The sequence below is a fragment of the Paramormyrops kingsleyae genome, chromosome 16, assembly GCF_048594095.1.
Source record: "Paramormyrops kingsleyae isolate MSU_618 chromosome 16, PKINGS_0.4, whole genome shotgun sequence".
In the NCBI taxonomy this organism is placed as follows: domain Eukaryota; kingdom Metazoa; phylum Chordata; class Actinopteri; order Osteoglossiformes; family Mormyridae; genus Paramormyrops; species Paramormyrops kingsleyae.
This window is the reverse complement of record NC_132812.1, coordinates 2455067-2473403: the sequence shown is the minus strand read 5'-3', so window position 1 is coordinate 2473403 and position 18337 is coordinate 2455067. Positions and strand designations below refer to the sequence as shown.

Here is an 18337-nt window from a genome sequence, read left to right as displayed (position 1 = left end):
GAAACTTCTTGGTTCCAGACCAACAAGATGGACATTATGGAGTGGCCAGCCCAATCCCCGGACCTTGATCCAATAGAAAACTTGTGGGGTGACATCACAAATGCTGTTTCTGAGGCAAAACCAAGAAATGTAGTCCAACCATCCTGGGCTGGAATGCCTGTTCACAGGTGCCAGAAGTTGGTTGACTCTGTACACAGATGTGCAGCATTTCTCAGAAACAGTGGTTATACAATTAAATATTAGTTCAATGATTCAAAGGAAAGCAAAATCTTAAAACATTTTTCAGTTCATACAGTGAATCTTTGCATTTGTTAAGAAGAATGTGGACACTGCTATTTTTTTGAACAGCCGAATATTCCCTTTCCTTCAGTTTCTGTAAACGAATGACAAATGTAATTAATTTATCTTCTTGTTTTGATTTGGAATACAATGTGTAGTGTTCCCGATGCATTTGCTTGTATGGAAATAAAAACTATTATAAGGATTTTCAGTTTTATCCACTTTTCTAGACACACTGCTATTATTCTGAACACAACTGTGTGTGTGTGTGTATATATATATATATATATATACACATACACACACACACACTCACCTAAAGGATTATTAGAAACACCTGTTCAATTTCTCATTAATGCAATTATCTAATCAACCAATCACATGGCAGTTGCTTCAATGCATTTAGGGGTGTGGTCCTGGTCAAGACAATCTCCTGAACTCCAAACTGAACGTCAGAATGGGAAAGAAAGGTGATTTAAGCAATTTTGAGCATGGCATGGTTGTTGGTGCCAGACGGGCCGGTCTGAGTATTTCACAATCTGCTCAATTACTGGGATTTTCACGCACAACCATTTCTAGGGTTTACAAAGAATGGTGTGCAAAGGGAAAAACATCCAGTATGCGGCAGTCCTGTGGGCGAAAATGCCTTGTTGATGCTAGAGGTCAGAGGAGAATGGGCCGACTGATTCAAGCTGATAGAAGAGCAACTTTGACTGAAATAACCACTCGTTACAACCAAGGTATGCAGCAAAGCATTTGTGAAGCCACAACACGCACAACCTTGAGGCGGATGGGCTACAACAGCAGAAGACCCCACCGGGTACCATTCATCTCCACTACAAATAGGAAAAAGAGGCTACAATTTGCACAAGCTCACCAAAATTGGACAGTTAAAGACTGGAAAAATGTTGCCTGGTCTGATGAGTCTCAATTTCTGTTGAGACATTCAAATGGTAGAGTCAGAATTTTGGCGTAAACAGAATGAGAACATGGATCCATCATGCCTTGTTACCACTGGTGGTGGTGGTGTAATGGTGTGGGGGATGTTTTCTTGGCACACTTTAGGCCCCTTAGTGCCAATTGGGCATCGTTTAAATGCCACGGCCTACCTGAGCATTGTTTCTGACCATGTCCATCCCTTTATGACCACCATGTACCCATCCTCTGATGGCTACTTCCAGCAGGATAATGCACCATGTCACAAAGCTCGAATCATTTCAAATTGGTTTCTTGAACATGACAATGAGTTCACTGTACTACAATGGCCCCCACAGTCACCAGATCTCAACCCAATAGAGCATCTTTGGGATGTGGTGGAACGGGAGCTTCGTGCCCTGGATGTGCATCCCACAAATCTCCATCAACTGCAAGATGCTATCCTATCAATATGGGCCAACATTTCTAAAGAATGCTTTCAGCACCTTGAATCAATGCCACATAGAATTAAGGCAGTTCTGAAGGCGAAAGGGGGTCAAACACCATATTAGTATGGTGTTCCTAATAATCCTTTAGGTGAGTGTATATTTATATATATAGTAAAACTCTCTGTTTCTTGTTTTTTCCTCCCTGTCCAAAAATTCCCTGTGCAGAACTTTGTGACATCGTACATATAAGTATGATAAGTTTGATTTAGTTTGAATTTATATACCAATTTGTTGCACTGCATAATCTGCTGTGTATATCTTATCTGCGACAGATCGTGGTTACCAGAGAGGACGGAGTCCTCATCGTGGTGCAGAGTGACGGGACGATTATCGCCGAACATGCCGACGGCACCAGGATCACAACCTTCTACAGAGACATTGAAGGAGCTGGGACGCAAGGTTACTTATTTATACAGCTATTCAAGTTAAATCCCTCCATTTAGGGCACTACAGGAGGACTTTGCTGGAAATTTAACTAGTCAGATTAGTATCAGTGTTGCTAAATTATGTGACTAGATGTATAGTCATACTAAGACCCCAAAATTATTTAGCAGTAATTGTGCTGCTATTTCATTCCCATGCTACATGGCCGTGATTTACGTGGCACTTACTTAACCCAGCGTCCTTCCCTTGCTTGCTCTTAGCTAATCTGTACTGCTTTCAGTCATGACAGGGTTTATTGTTAGAGCTGTAATAAAGTGTTAAGGCCGAAAACAGGAAATGAGTTCAATAAAATGACTTCCAAGCTCTGTGGCATGAATTCCTCTACAGCCACTGAGCGCAGGAAGGAGAAGCTGGTAATGGTGGAATGTGAGGGGTTTGCCACTGTGGTGATGAGCTGTGACAAGACAGCTTGCAGTGCTCTGTTTGGAGATGGGACCGTCATTAAAGCCACTCACAGGGGAGAGTACCAGGTACAAATCACGTCTATCAGGTGTGCGACAGTGGTCGGTTTGAATCAACTTTTTACTGTTATGATGGGTAAATAACACATCTCTGACAATATTGTATCCCCTAAGGTTGTCCCATCGAGTGGTGGTTTTCTCCACATCCATGAGGATGGTAGCACTGTATACACCTCGCACCACAGCAATAATACAGCACTGACCTCTGGTGGCGATAATGAAAAACTGCAGCCTGGTAACTATGTCATGAAGCATACTAGTGAGGTTGTATGTGAGGTCACAGACCCAGAGGAGAACCACTTTAAGGTACGAACATGTATGCCTGTGTGTGTGTGTGTGTATATAATAGCATAAATTAACCCTTATATATATACATATACAATCCATAACCCCAGATAAGTGCTTAAATAAAATTGGTATCTTCAGCTGTTTTTTTCTGCCATCAGTATGAATTCTTTGTAGCTCTGTATGACCCAGTTTGTACAGAGTCCTTTTTCATGTTTTGATGGATGATTTTGTGCTCGTAAGGGATCTAAGCTGATTTTTAAGAGTGTGAAATCACCGCTAAACAGCCACAAACATAGTCTGAACAACAGAGGAAGTAAATCTTTAGTTATTCATAGTTGTTAATTTGATCTGATTAATCGATATGCATGCTTCCAGGTGATGGTAGATGGAGAAACCTACACCAATATTTCAAGGACTGAAGATCACTGGGAAGGAGAGGAGGAAGGAGAAGAGGAAGAACAGCAGGAGAGAAATGGGAAAGGAGCAAAGATGTCCAGGTCCTCCTGTGTAGGGCTCAGAGGATCCTCAGCTAGGTAGCCCTAAATGTCTCTCATTCGAGTTTTTGTTTTGGGAACTTTTTCTGGATGCTTTGACTGTTGGTGGTATCTGTCATCTCTTTACCACGGACTGCTGATTATTTGCTCCTCCCTAAAGACTTCAGGAAGTGTTTTTATTTTGGAATATTCAGCATTCTTCCACTAGTTTCTGTCCGCGTTTAAACTCCGTAACGAACACCCGCGGGGCGATTATAACTAACAACATCTAACGTCGGTATCGCTACCAAGCGTCGGAAAAGGACAGTTGCTCCTGAGCTTTGCTCGGTCGCCAGTCGGGGCCGGGAGGACATTTTCCACTTTTTTCCCGCTCCGGCAGTAGCCTGCTGTGAGGGGGTTTTTGTGGTTTTTCGACCTCCCAAGAGCAACTTCGATTTCGCCTTGTTTTTAGTTCATACTTGGTTCAGGCAGAAGTTCTTCTGGTAAGTAGTAGTAAGTTTATCAGGTTTAAAATTTTTAATAAAATAATAATTAAGTTCCGTTTTAACACAAGTAATAACTTATTTTAGTGTACTCCGCACGTTACTGCATTTATTGTTACGCAAATTAATCTTTATAGTTAAATACACTATATAAATTTACTGGGCTGGGAGTACGGGGTCATAGTGAGTTAGTTAATTATGGGGCCAGCTCAGTGTTGCGTTTGCAAGATGTTTGCCCTTCTGGACGTTAGTGTCCAGTCGGACTTCATCTGCGAGCGATGTAAGCTAGTGGACTCACTCATGGTCAAGGTTCGCGACCTTGAGGAGCAACTGGCTCGCATCCAATGCAACAGTGAGTTAGATAAGCTAGTTGATACGCCGTTTAGGGAGACGGTGTGTACGCCACTAACGGGGGGGAGGGAGAATGAAGAGCAGAGAGGTCGAGAGAGCTGGGTGACCGTAGGTCGTAGACGCAGGAAAAGGCGTACACACGTTACAGAGGCGGCATCACCTGAGGTGTCTGTGTCTAACAGGTTTCAGGTGCTTCCAGCTTTAGAGCCGGAAGGGACTGGGGAAGCAGGTGGGCCCTTGGGCACTGAGGAGCCCCCTCCCCCCAGAAAGAGGGAGGTTGTGGTAGTGGGGGATTCAATTATTAGGGGAGTAGACAGTTATGTGTGCACGCGTGATAGAGGGTCCCGTACGGTGTCTTGCCTGCCTGGTGCCCAGGTAGGAGACCTTCCAGATCGTGTGGACAAGCTTTTGGCCCCAGCTGGGGTGGATCCAGTTGTCGTGGTGCATGTTGGCACCAACGACATAGGCAAGGGTAGAAGGGCTGTTCTGCAGGATAAATTTATAGAAGTCGCCAATAAGCTTAGAAGCAGAACGTCCATGGTGGTATTTTCCGAAATACTCCCCGTGCCACGCGCAAGTGAGGCTAAGTTAGCTGAGATAAGGAGATTAAATGCGTGGCTAAAAGGATGGTGTAGGAAAGAGGGGTTTAGGTTTATGGGGCACTGGAGGACCTTCTGGAACAGGTGGGACCTGTTCAAGCCGGATGGGTTGCATCTGAACCGGAGGGGAACCAGTGTACTGGGAAGGCGTATTTGTAGAGTAGTTGAGGAATGTTTAAACTAGGGACTGGGGGGGCAGGGAGGTTAGTTAAGTATGTAACTGGGGGGAAACGGAAAGCCCAAAAAAATCATATTATAAGTAGGCACTGTAATAAGCCTACCCTTTGTTGTCTGTATTTAAACGCCAGGAGTATTAGGAATAAAATTCATGATTTAGAGGCTCTTATCTCATTGGACTCTTATGATATTATAGCAATAACTGAAACGTGGTTGAGTGATAAGGATGGACAAGAATATAATATGGATGGTTACACATTGTTCCGTAAAGACCGTATAGGTAAGAAGGGAGGTGGTGTTGCAGTATATGTAAAGGAAATCTTGCAGGCAAGGGAGCTTACTGATATAAGTAAAAGTACGGAAGCTATATGGGTAAAATTAGATGCTACAAACTCAAATAGCCTAATTGTCGGTGTTTGTTACAGAGCACCCAATGTAGCTGCTGAGGAAAGCAGATTGTTATACAGTGATATTAGGATTATGAGCAATAAAAATGATGTGGTAGTTATGGGTGATTTTAATCTACCGGGGATACAGTGGGACATTGTTGCTGGCTCTTCTGAAAATGAACTTGAGATGGTGGAATTAGTACAGGATTGTTTTTTTACTCAGTTTGTTAACACCCCTACCAGGGGAGATGCCATTCTTGATCTTGTTTTGTCTAATAACCAGGACAGGATTGGTAAATTAGATGTTTTAGAACCACTTGACAGTAGCGATCATAACATGGTTAAATTTGAGGTTAAGTTTAGTGCCCGAAGAGCAAAGTCCAAATCAAAAATATATAATGTTAGGAAGGCTAACTTCAATTGTATGAGATTAAAACTAGAAACCGTGAACTGGATGGAGTTAAATAACAAAACTGTTGAAGAGGCATGGGAATTTTTTAAAAGCACATTATTGCAAGTACAAGAGGACTTCATACCTGTTTCTAGCAAGAATAAATCTAGGAAATTGCAACCTAGGTGGTTTAATAGGGACATAAAGTATAAAGTAAGGAGGAAAAGGGCTTTGTTCCAGAGATGGAAAATAACTGATGATGACATAATAAAGCAAGAGTATCTAAATCTACAGGCTGAATTAAAAAATGACATTAGACGAGCTAAAAGGAATGTCGAAAGGAAGATCGCATTGGAGGCTAAGGATGACGTTAAAAGTTTCTTCCAGTATTTTAACTCTAAAAGAGCTCTAAAAGCTGAAATTACTAATCTGCAGGATAGTAAGGGTCTTATAATTGAAAACGACATTGACATAGTAAATGAGTTCAATGATAGTTTTGCACGGGTATTCACTGTCGAGGACACTAGTAACTTACCAGTTCTTATTACTAATTCAACATCGTCTATAACTAATATATATATAACTGAAGCTGATGTTTTGCAAAGCCTAGCTAAGCTCAAAATAAATAAATCACAGGGCCCTGATGGCATCTTACCTATAGTGTTAAAAGAGATGAGGGATATTATTTGCCGACCCTTAACATTACTGTTTCAAAAATCCTTATCTGAAGGTGTGGTACCTTCTGATTGGAAGCATGCCAACATAACGCCCATTTTCAAAAAAGGGGATAGAAGTAATTTGTCAAACTATAGGCCAATCAGTCTAACTTGTATAACTGGTAAAGTTATGGAGGCTATAATCAAAGAGAAAATGGTAGATTACCTGGACTCAAATAACATTTTGAGGGATAGCCAGCATGGATTTAGGAGAGGTAGATCCTGTTTAACAAATCTGTTGGAGTTTTTTGAGGAAGCTACTCAGGAAGTTGATGATAAGAAGGCCTATGATGTCATCTATTTAGATTTCCAAAAGGCTTTTGATGTTGTTCCCCACAAGAGGCTCTCACTTAAACTCAAAGCGACAGGTATTTTAGGAACTGTAGCGACTTGGATTGATAACTGGTTAACGGATAGGAAGCAGCGAGTAGTTATAAGAGGCTCGATGTCACAGTGGGCCTGCGTTCATAGTGGGGTACCGCAGGGTTCAATTTTAGGACCACTTTTGTTCCTAATTTACATAAATGATATAGACACCAATATATACAGTAAACTGGTGAAATTTGCAGATGACACCAAGGTGGGTGGTGTAGCAGATACTGAACTAGCGGCTCAGCAGCTACAGCGGGATCTTAATTTAATTAGTGACTGGGCTGACACCTGGCAGATGAAATTTAACATAGACAAATGTAAGGTACTCCATGTAGGGAGCAGAAATATAAAGTACAGGTATTTTATGGGACCTACTGAAATAAAGGTAGCTGATTATGAGAAAGACCTTGGTGTGTATGTTGATGCTTCCATGTCTCATTCTCGCCAGTGTGGGGAAGCAATAAAAAAGGCCAATAGGATGTTGGGGTACATCTCCAGGTGTGTGGAGTTTAAGTCAAGGGAGGTAATGCTAAGATTATACAATTCCTTGGTGAGACCTCACCTAGAATATTGTGTACAGGTTTGGTCACCATATCTTAAAAAGGACATAGCGGCCTTAGAAAAGGTGCAGCGTAGGGCCACAAGAATGATTCCTGGTCTTAGAGGAATGTCATACGAGGAAAGGTTATTTGAGCTAAATCTGTTCAGCCTCAAGCAAAGGAGACTGAGGGGGGACATGATCCAGGTCTATAAGATTCTAACAGGTTTGGATGCTGTTCAACCGAATAGTTACTTCAGCATTAGTTCAAATACAAGAACTCGTGGCCATAGGTGGAAATTAGCGGGAGAACATTTCAAACTGGATTTAAGGAAGCACTTCTTTACACAGCGTGTAGTCAGAGTATGGAATAGTCTTCCTGATAACGTAGTGCAAGCTGAATCCTTGGGTTCCTTTAAATCAGAGCTAGATAAGATTTTAACAACTCTGAGCTATTAGTTAAGTTCTCCCCAAGCGAGCTCGATGGGCCGAATGGCCTCCTCTCGTTTGTATAGTTCTTATGTTCTTATGTTCTTATGTAGTGTGTATGTATTCCTTACTCTTACTTGCTACCTTTACCTAGTCAATTTTTATGCTGACATTTTACTTCCAGCTTTCATTTTCAGGTTGTATTTTGAAGTGGTTCAGCTGGAATACTGACATGTCCAAAAAAATGCAAAACACTCCCTGAATGACCTGTGTTCCAGGTTCTTTGTTGTCCACCCTGACGGTTCTGGCACTGAGCTGCTGAGTCTGGAGGATGTTGAGGACTGCCTGGACAAGGCACAAGCTGACCCAAAGGTTGCGGTGCTTAAGGAAGCGATGCCTGAGTTTCCAGGTGGGTCACCAGTCTTATAGCCTATGTTAGAATGACATACACTAGTCTCAGAAACCACGTACACATACATAAAATCCTTGAGCTTTGAAGTTGCATGCAAAGTGACTTTCTGGCAGTGTATTGGCTCATAATGACATCTGTAGCCCTGTGTTCCTCAGGGGTTCTGGGGATTACAGTACTGAAGCCCTGCCTGAAGGACAGCGCCTCCCGCTGGATCATCCAGAAGCAGAACCCAGACATCATGCCTCTCAACCTCAGGTCCAGGAAGTGGGACTTGTTCCCCTCCAGAGAGGTAGCTATAGGCAGAGTTCTCACCTTGTTTCTGTTTACTCAGGAACTGGAACAATGAGTCTGCTTTTTTGGCTGTAAAAAGAACGATGGAAAAATGTTATCCGTGGCCCTTGTAAAAAATGATAAATTACTGTTGAATTATTATTGAAGTAACACAAACTGTACTGTGCTGGCCGATTCTGGGCTTTCAGAGCAAGCTGCCCGACCCCCCAACTGGCACTTGCATGAGCAGGGACCCGAGCCAGAGTGAGAGGCAACGCTCGCCCCTGCACCCCCCCCTGCAAGCCTGCCCTGAGCTGCTGGAGGTGCGCCATATCATACAATACCAGCCAGTCAGCAACCAGCTGCGGCAGGAGCTGGAGAGGCGCCTTAAGGTGGGGGACTGATGTGTTCTTATTGCAGCCCACATGTAAAATTGATCAGTGTCCACTCTGGTGACAAACTTTTATATACTGGGGACTATCAACTCAAAGTCCATGTTTTGCATCACACACTGTACCTTCCTTACAATGGTCATTTTCACCCTTTGTATTGTGAAACTCTTGCCATTATGACCATACATTTTCAGAGACTGATAGTACACGGAATTCCTGCCCACACTATGTTTCAAGGCCTTGTTTCTTTTATCACAAGGAAAATCACTCATTGGGAACCACAAAAGTATGAAAATAGAAGTGGGTTAATTCAGTGCTGAATGATGGCCATACAGTGCCACCTACATGACCTTGGGACCTCATTTCCCCATTTAGTGCAGGCTGACAGTTTTGTTCTCCTCCTGCTTTGTCTGTGAGGCTGAGAATCTGGTATGGCAAGGCTGATCAGACCTGGTATAAGGTGATATGTCTAGATTTCCCATGAGGGGAACTTGGAGTCTTGATCTGGCTTCTGGGGAAGATGTGCAACTTCACTTTTGTTGTAGGCAAATGGCAATACAAAGGCCAAAGAAAGATGCGTCTCATCCTATTATAACTTCAGCACGTGTCTTTGCCTGACTGATCATATGCACGTATCTTCTGGTGCAGGAATACATAAAACACCTGCTGAGGAGGGCCCACCTGTCTGAGGAGCTGCAGGTGAAGGAACCACGTGAAAAGGAGGAGAGGATCCACGCTGCTGAACCCCTGCACCTGGTCCTGGTGAGCAGGCAGCTGCCCTCACTATGCTGACATTACCTTCTTAGAGCAACTGACCGAGTCTGAGCCACTCTGGGGTCTCTCCAGTCTCTGCCAGACATGAAGGACCTGAACAACACCATGGAAGAGAGAAATGGCTCTGGTGCGTATGAAGTCCATTGGCTGAAGGTGTTCTGGGTCCAGATACAACTCTGGACCCAGGAGTTTGTTATAGGCATTATAAGACTAGTAGAGAACAGAGTAACAGCTCACCGCTGATTATATTTTGCATATATTGTTTTGTGCTGATATGACTGGCTACCACACTGGTATGTGTTGTGGACCTGATTGATCATGTCACATGATAATGGACATGGCTGCCTTATATGCTCAAGCACTCTCCCCATCGCCACCACCTGATGGCACTGTTGCAGATGGCTTTGGTCTCAACAGGGTCCTTGACAGGTAGGTCCTGTGGTCCTATTTCCCAATCCCCACAGCACTGGCTACTCAAGCCTCTCCTGCTCCAAGCAGGTTACTGTTTTGGGGGGCATTGTGCTGTCTTGCTGTCTCACGCCTGTGTTTAAATGGCTGAATCTGACTAATTGTGCCAGTGCATTGACTGAGGTATAATCTAAATGGAATTTTGTTTCAAATAGTGTTTGTAAAAGGACATATAGTTGTAACAAATGTGCATAGTGTCTTTCACTGTATTTTGTACACCATTAGCATTTTTACTGTTACTTGCAACCTTGGCAGAAAGGAGGAGTCCTTGTGGCCAAGAAAGATGGAGCAGTACAGGTAACAGAGTCTCTCTGTCAATGTTTTAGATGCTCACATCACATTTCCTATGTTAACCTGAGTGGTATGTTAGAGCAGGCATTTACTCCTCAACATGCATGGATATGACTGTTCTGTACCTGATGAAAGTTATTATTCTTCATGGGTTCAGGGCCTTCTAACTGTCTACGCTTCTGCCTAGTTTTCTGCTGTTTAAACTGAAACTGACATCTTTGACACTGTGACCCAGACAGGAGCTCAGAGAAGAGGGTCAGATGCGAGAAGCTCTGAGAACCAGACGTTTGTCGCCGTATTTTCACTCTGACGTTTGGATGGCGTTCCAGTTCACACAGGAGGTACTGTTACCGTCAGTGTCAGCAAACCCAAGAGTGTAGCATAACAGCTAGAGTCAAACCCTTATTCTTATGCTGCGTAGGCTGTGTATCCTTGTATCAGTAGTCCTGGGCTATATTAGCCCAGTGTATCCTGTGACCACATTGTGATGTAATGCCTTGTTTTTAGGGTCAAAGGCTGATCTCTCTGTGCCCAGTATATCAAGCCCTGTGCATGCTTCACATGCCCCTCTGAATCATTTCTGACCCCTGGTTCTAAATTAGTAATGTTTTTGATATCGCTCTTGTCAGTGTGTGTTTTCCCCCTAAAGGTTTCTGACATGGAGGCTCTTTCCCAAGCACTGCCACCACTTCCCAGGTCGGGACCAAACCCACAAATCCAGGAGTTTCTTCAAGATGCCAGTAACACCTGTGCCCTCAGTAATGCCATCTCAGACTTTTTTTTTTGTGACTTATTCACAGCTCACAGGGGTCTTCTGTGCCTGATGCACATATACATGTCCTTTTTACGATAGCAAACAGTGTTGCTGTTAGACATCTCAGTAGGAGCTGTACTATTGCACCCTTGAATCAAACTAGCTTTAATATAAAGTCACAGTTATTTTTTAAACTTTCCGGCATTTTAAAGAAGTCTTCTTTGATTAAAGAAACCTACCAATTTATGCACTGTCTGTGCCAAGAAATGTGTCTGAGCAAACAAGAGTTCTGATAAAGGTTTACTTCTAAATATGAGAGCAGTATTAATTTCCCTGACTTGAGTGAAAGAGCTGTGCTTGGAGACTGGACAATACATCTGGTCTGTTTGTTCTTGCTGCAGCCAAGCAATCTTTGAAACCAAGCCCTTCGTACGCCACAGGAAGTGATGCAGCATTCCAGGGATGGCGTGTCAGTCCCACCTCGCAGGCTGCTGAGCCCAGCTGTATGTCACACTCACATCGGAGCATTGCATATGTACAGTGCCATGCAGAAGTATCCTCCTTGTATCATCGTCCTTGGTGTTTGTCCTGTTTTCTCACATTACAATCTGGAATTAAAATAGATTTTTTTTTTTGGGGGGGGGGTGGGGGTTGGTACCATTTGATTTACACAACATGCCTACCACTTTAAAGGTACAAAATGTTTTTTTTATTGTAACACAAACAGTAATTAACATAAAAAAAAACAGAAATCTTGAGTGTGCATAGGTATTTACCCCCCAAATTCAATACTTTGTATAGCCACCAATTTCTGCAATTACAGGTACAAGTCTCTTGGGGTATGTCTCTTTTAGCTTAGCACATCTACCCACTAGAATTTTTGCCCATTCCTCAAGGCAAAACTGCTCCAACTCCTTCAAGTTAGAAGGGTCTACAGCAATCTTCAATCATGCCGCAGATTCTCAATTGGATTGAGGTCTGGGCGTTGACTAGGCCATTCCAAGACATTTGGAGTGTTTCCCTGTAAATCACTCCAGTGTAGCTTTAGCAGTATGTTTAGGTCATTATCCTGCTGGAATGTGAACCTTCATCCCAGTCTCAAATCTCTGGCTGACTCAAGCAGGTTTTCTTCAAGAATTGCCCTGTATTTAGTGCCAACCATCTTTCATTCAATCCTGACCAGCTTTCCTGTCCCTGCAGATGAAAAACGTTGCCATAGCAACATTCATAAAACACCACCATGCTTCACTGTGGGAATGGTGTTCTGGGTGTGATGGGAAGTGCTGGGTTTGCACCACACATGGCATTTCCCATGGTGGCCAAAACGTTCAGTTTTAGTCTCATCTGACCAGAGAATCTTCTCCCGCGTGTTGGGGGAGTCTGACACATGCTCCAAACAAGTTTTATTTCTTTATGTAATGACTTTTTTCTGGCCATTCTTCCATAAAGCCCTGCTCTGTGGCATGTATGGCTTAAAGTAGGCCTATGGACAGATACTTCCATCTCCACTGTGGATCTTTGCAGCTTCTTCGGTGTTATGTTTGGTGTCTTTGTTGTATCTCTGATTAATACCCTCCTTGCCTGGTCTTTGAGTTTTGGTGGGCAGCCTTCTCTTGTCAGGTTTATGGTGGTGCTATATACTTTCCATTTTGCTATAATGGACTTAATGGCGCTCCATGGGATATTGAAAGTTTTGGATCTGTTTTCATAACCCAACCCTGATATATACTTCTACCCCTCCAGAGAGGTAGCTATAGGCAGAGTTCTCACGTCAGCGGAATTGAATCTGTTCAGCCTTGAGCAAAGGAGACTAAGGGGGGATATGATTCAGGTCTATAAGATTCTAACGGGTCTGGATGCTGTTCAGCCAAATGACTATTTCAATATTAGTCTAAATACTAGAACTCGTGGCCATAAGTGGAAATTAGCAGGAGAACATTTTAAAACAAATTTGAGGAAGCACTTCTTTACACAGCGTGTAGTCAGAGTATGGAATAGTCTTCCTGCTATTGTAGTGGAAGCTAAAACCATGGGTTCCTTTAAATAAGAGCTAGATAAGATTTTAACAACTCTGAGCTATTAGCTAAGTTCTCCCCAAACGAGCTTGATGGGCCGAATGGCCTCCTCTCGTTTGTAAATTTCTTATGTTCTTACTGTATGTACATAACTTTGTCTCTGACCTTTTTGGAATGCTCCTTGGTCTTCATGTTGCTTGCTTAGTAGTATTGAAGAGGCAGAGTCCTATCAAAACAGGTTGAGTTATACTAATGTCATGTGACACTTTGATCACACACTGGTGGATCTTAATCAACTAATTGTGACTTATAAAGTTATTTGGTTGGACCAGCTCTTATTTACAGGTTTCAAAGTAAAGGGAGTGAATACCTATGCACACTTAAGATTTCTGTTTTTTAATCTTAATTATTGCTTGTGTCACAATAAAAAATATTTTCCATCTTTTAAAGTGGTAGGCATGTTGCGTAAATAAAAGGGTGCTAACCCCCCCCCAAAGACCATTTTATTTCCAGCTTGTAATGTGAGAAAACAGGACAAACACCAAGAGGGATGAATAATTTTGCAAGATACTGTAAATGTCACAGTCCAGTCAGGTGTCATAATATTTACTACCATAGGCATATGCTGGTGTAAGCATATGAAATGCTATGTATTTCATGGACAGTAGAAGTTCTGTTAATTTTACTATATCTATAGTGTAGCCCTACCCAACACAGCTGTTTAGAAACCAAATAAGAGCACAGATAGAGGATGGTCATTTGAGAGCCTCTACCCCAGTGTTGGTGTTTTATATAGTGGTCTAGGTCTGACTGTATGTGACCTTGGCACCTTGGGTCAGGCCCACTTCTGATGTATCTTATTCAGTGAATGGCCATGATCTCAGCTCTGAGGTGCAGATGGAGGTCCCTCCACTGGACCCTAGATATAGGGACTTCAGGAGACAAGGACCCCAGGATTCAGAAGGTTAGTTCCTGCTACACAGGCGAAGAATGCAGGCAACAGACATTGAATGAATGGACTAGCAGTGTCTCTGAGACAGGATGTTCTCATGTTACAGTCATGTTTGGAGATGCTTTAGTGCAACAGACAGGACATTTGCAGGGAATCTACATCACTAGTCAACCATTAAGCCAAAAGTGACCTTTAATGGTCTTCTTTTAGGTGTGAGCTTGCAGGGGCCACTGTCTGTGACAAAGAGGAGGGGCAGATCACTCAGCCTGGCCATGGATGTCACAGGAAGCCCACGCAAGGAGAGGGTGTGCCTGCCCCCTGTTCTCCTCACTGCCAGGCCCTGGAGCCTGCCCAATCACAAGGTACCAGCACACACACCTTCCCCATTTAAACCAGTTTTTCCCCAACCTGGTCCTTGGGGACCCCTAGACAGAATGAATGAAAGTTACATTTACATAGCGCTTTTCACAATACCCAAAGTACTTTACAGAACCACTTCACCCCCCACTGTGAAGCACCCACCTGGATGATGCAACAGCAGCCATTCTGTGCCAGTACGCTTCCCACACAGTAGCTAATGTGGTGAAGGAGCAGGAGAGAATTCACCCGTTATATACAGGGGATGGTTAGGAAGCTAGAATTGAAAGATTTTAGCCAGGGCATTGGGGTATCACACCTACTCTTTTGAATAGTGCCCAGGGATTTTTTACGACCTCAGAGAGTCAGGATCTCAATTTTACATCTCATCCGAAGGATAGCACCATGTTTAAAGCACAGTGTCCCTATCACTGCACTGGGACATTGGGATCCACACAGACCACAGGATCGGCTACCCTGTTGGCCACATCAACACCTCATCCAGCAGCAACTCAGCTTTCCTAGCTGGTCTCCCATCCAAGTACTAGCCCAGCCCAAACCTGCTTAGCTTCAGATGGATTATATAGTCTGAACTACAGGCGGTATGGCTGCTGACAGCCCAGGGTTTTGCTCCCTCCCAGCTTCTTGGGTTGGGAAACACTGATTTAAACTATGAACTCTTGGAGCCATTAAAAATGTATTCTAAGTGACATGAGAACTTAACCCTTTTTATTGTATTAGTCTTCTGTGTATCACTGCATTTCACATGGCACATTCAGCCATTTTCCGGTTTTTGCCTTCCTTTGGCCAGTTTCTAAGAGCCGAGGAGCCCGTGAGGAGGACTCTGCGCACCGCGTCGGTGTCGGCCCTGGCCGGGGTTGCGAAGGCCGCCCTGCGAGGGTTTGAACTGCTCCCCACTAACATAGACTTCGGCATGCTGAGGGGTGGGGCTACGTACTCTGTGCCTGTAATCATGAGAAACGTAGGACTCGACTCCTGCAGGTAAGGACCCCACATCATGACCTGCCTCGATGCACCTGCTGACAGCCGAGTCTAACAGAGTCAGGTCAAGATGGCATTTGATTCCTATGTGCTATTCATCATCCTTTGATCATAATTGTTGAAGGGAGGACATAGCAGTACCTGCAGCGTATGCCTGAATCTCACTGTTCCCTGCTGTTCCAGGTTCAGTGTGAAGCAGGTGCCTCCTTCCACTGGCCTCAGAGTAACCTACCAGCCTGGCCCTGTGAGTCTGTTACCATTTGCCACTGTGGCAGTGTTCCCCCTTGGCAGACTGTCTGTCTTTATACTATACACTCACCTAAAGGATTATTAGGAACACCATACTAATACGGTGTTTGACCCCCTTTCGCCTTCAGAACTGCCTTAATTCTACGTGGCATTGATTCAACAAGGTGCTGAAAGCATTCTTTAGAAATGTTGGCCCATATTGATAGGATAGCACCTTGCAGTTGATGGAGATTTGTGGGATGCACATCCAGGGCACGAAGCTCCCGTTCCACCACATCCCAAAGATGCTCTATTGGGTTGAGATCTGGTGACTGTGGGGGCCATTGTAGTACAGTGAACTCATTGTCATGTTCAAGAAACCAATTTGAAATGATTCGAGCTTTGTGACATGGTGCATTATCCACCATGTCTGTCTTCTGTTACTCTGTTCATCTTCCTCTCTGTCCTGCAGGTGGCAGCAGGGATGAAGACAGACCTGCAGGTTCAACTATTTGCTCAGGAGCCTCAGGACCCAGACAAAGAGGCTCACCTCTCTCACCAGATAGAGATTCTCACAGAGACAGAGATCCTCTACCTTCCTGTGACTGCAAATATCCTACAGCCATTCATCATTTAGCTTCATTGGGAGGAGTAACATCAGTTATGAGAACTATATCTGTGTGTGTGGGATATGTATATATTACATCGTGGGGACCAAATATCCCCACAATGGGATGAAAACCTTTTATTTTGACATGTGGGGACAACATTTTTGGTCCCCACAGGGGAAACTCAATTTAAAAAAAATTAAAATCTGTGAGTGCAATCAAAAGACTAAAAATGCCAGAAAGTCTTCTATTTTGTTTGGTTACTTATGGTTAAGGTTGCCATTGTTGGGGATAGCGTTTTTCCCTTACAAATGAATTCAGATGTGTGTGTGTCCTGTCTGGCCTGGCATCTCTTGCAGGGTACAGTCCTTCCATGGATACCAAATCCATACTTCATCATATTAACAGGGGCCATTTGCTAATGATTATTTTCATGTCCCATGAAAGCTACAATAATAGACTTAGATTTTGCTTTTCCCTTTTTTGAAAATACAGGCATAACTTATATGTGTTGTTATAACTCATGTACAGCTCTGGACAAAATGTTGAGACCACAGCAACTTTTTTAGTTTCACTTAATTCTGTTTATGGGAACGTGTCTGTGTAAAATATGCATTGTTTCCAAAAGCCTGGCTCTTCCCTGCTTCTCATTGATGAAGGGCTTCCAGGAGTCCTAGCAGCCCTAACTGCTCTAGCAGTGCACTTCATACCACTTAATCTTCCCCACTCTTTTTGAAGGTCACTTCATGTCATCCCCTGATTCATGAGGCACTGTTCGATAAGCTGACCGTCAACTCTGGCATCAGAAAGTTAGCTTCTGTCATTGTCTGTTTCTCCTGCTTCACCTTGTTCTAGTGTAATGTTGTCTTTTATTCTTGTGTAATGGGGAATTTTTGAGCCTGGAAGCATCCTGCTGCTCAGTGTAGCCTTCTGCCAGCAGAATCAGGAATAAACCAGGATTTAACAATGCAGATTCTTAAAAAATATCGAGTGGTTTTTCCAGAGCTGTACGTATTATTAGTTCAAAGAGTGTTCTGTAGGCATAAAAAATCTTAATAGATTTGAACATGAAATTTTCCTGTTTTTTTTTTTTTTTTTTTAATAATCACATAGACCCCAGATTTACCCAGGTCTGCCCTAGCCACTTCTTTTATCCTGCCATTCTCCAGACTTTGCTGAAATACTCCTAGTCAAAGCCTTAACATATCCTGCACCAGTGCTGTCAGATAAGCTGTACGAAAGCAGGGTACAGCAAGGCAGCCAGTGGGGAAGGATGGACATGGCTGAGGTCCAGAAGGGGGTCCCCTAGTTCCAGAGATGGCTTCCTGGTAGGTCTGTAAGTTGAGGCTGTCATTTAGCCAGCAAACTTGCCAGAGTGCCTGTTTTGATAACAGATGATCACGCAAAATGTGCAACGATTTACAGAGAATCCTTGCTTCCCTGGTCCACAAATTTTACCAAGGGACACGCCTCCTCTGCACTTGGGTGACAAGATCTTAAATGTAATCTATTGTGTCATCTACTCCACTAGAGTCCCAAAAAAGACTGGGGAGTGTTCCACAAGGCAGGATTTCTTATTAGCTGGGTTAACTTAGCTAGAAGTCATGATTGTCCAACAAGAGTTTAGGTAAGGAGGATTCCTACTGAACATAATGACATCCAGCTTAAGTTATCCCAGTTAACAAGAAATCCTGCTTTGTGGAACACCCCTTAATGTTTAAAATGCAGTGTCTTAAAGCATTTTCTCTCTCTCTCTCTAAACTTTTAGCTGAAGAACAGATCTATGTCCCATTTCCTTCCTGAAAATGCTGAACTGGAATTCTGACAAGATACAGTCAACATGGAAACTGGTCTGAACGGTGCTATTTATAGCTATGCTTTATGCATAATATGTGACAATGAATAAAATATCTTTCTGGTATTTGGTTTCCTGTCAGATGTATGAATGTGGTATAATATAATATAATAGTGTCTTGTGGA

The 18337-nt window shown here is 43.3% G+C and overlaps 1 protein-coding gene across 9 annotated transcripts in view; it reads left to right on the top strand.

Moving 5' to 3' along the window:
• The window catches only part of spag17 (sperm associated antigen 17), a 73254-nt gene extending 54976 nt beyond the window's left edge, over window positions 1-18278 (top strand). For 6 of the 9 annotated variants that reach the window (XM_072700834.1, XM_072700836.1, XM_072700835.1 and 3 more), the window contains 21 exons: window positions 1976-2102; window positions 2475-2617; window positions 2723-2914; window positions 3272-3429; window positions 8113-8243; window positions 8402-8535; window positions 8726-8908; window positions 9557-9670; window positions 9755-9809; window positions 10015-10111; window positions 10406-10447; window positions 10677-10782; window positions 11091-11199; window positions 11597-11698; window positions 14076-14174; window positions 14373-14524; window positions 15331-15521; window positions 15705-15765; window positions 16222-16360; window positions 17572-17685; window positions 18126-18278. In XM_072700834.1, the coding sequence (XP_072556935.1) occupies window positions 1976-2102; window positions 2475-2617; window positions 2723-2914; window positions 3272-3429; window positions 8113-8243; window positions 8402-8535; window positions 8726-8908; window positions 9557-9670; window positions 9755-9809; window positions 10015-10111; window positions 10406-10447; window positions 10677-10782; window positions 11091-11199; window positions 11597-11698; window positions 14076-14174; window positions 14373-14524; window positions 15331-15521; window positions 15705-15765; window positions 16222-16360; window positions 17572-17666 (2430 nt within the window). In that variant the 3' untranslated portion in view covers window positions 17667-17685; window positions 18126-18278. The remainder of the gene's footprint in view (window positions 1-1975; window positions 2103-2474; window positions 2618-2722; window positions 2915-3271; window positions 3430-8112; window positions 8244-8401; window positions 8536-8725; window positions 8909-9556; window positions 9671-9754; window positions 9810-10014; window positions 10112-10405; window positions 10448-10676; window positions 10783-11090; window positions 11200-11596; window positions 11699-14075; window positions 14175-14372; window positions 14525-15330; window positions 15522-15704; window positions 15766-16221; window positions 16361-17571; window positions 17686-18125) is intronic. The other 3 variants (XM_072700839.1, XM_072700837.1, XM_072700838.1) reach the window with 3 other exon arrangements.
• Window positions 18279-18337: the final 59 nt, after the last annotated feature.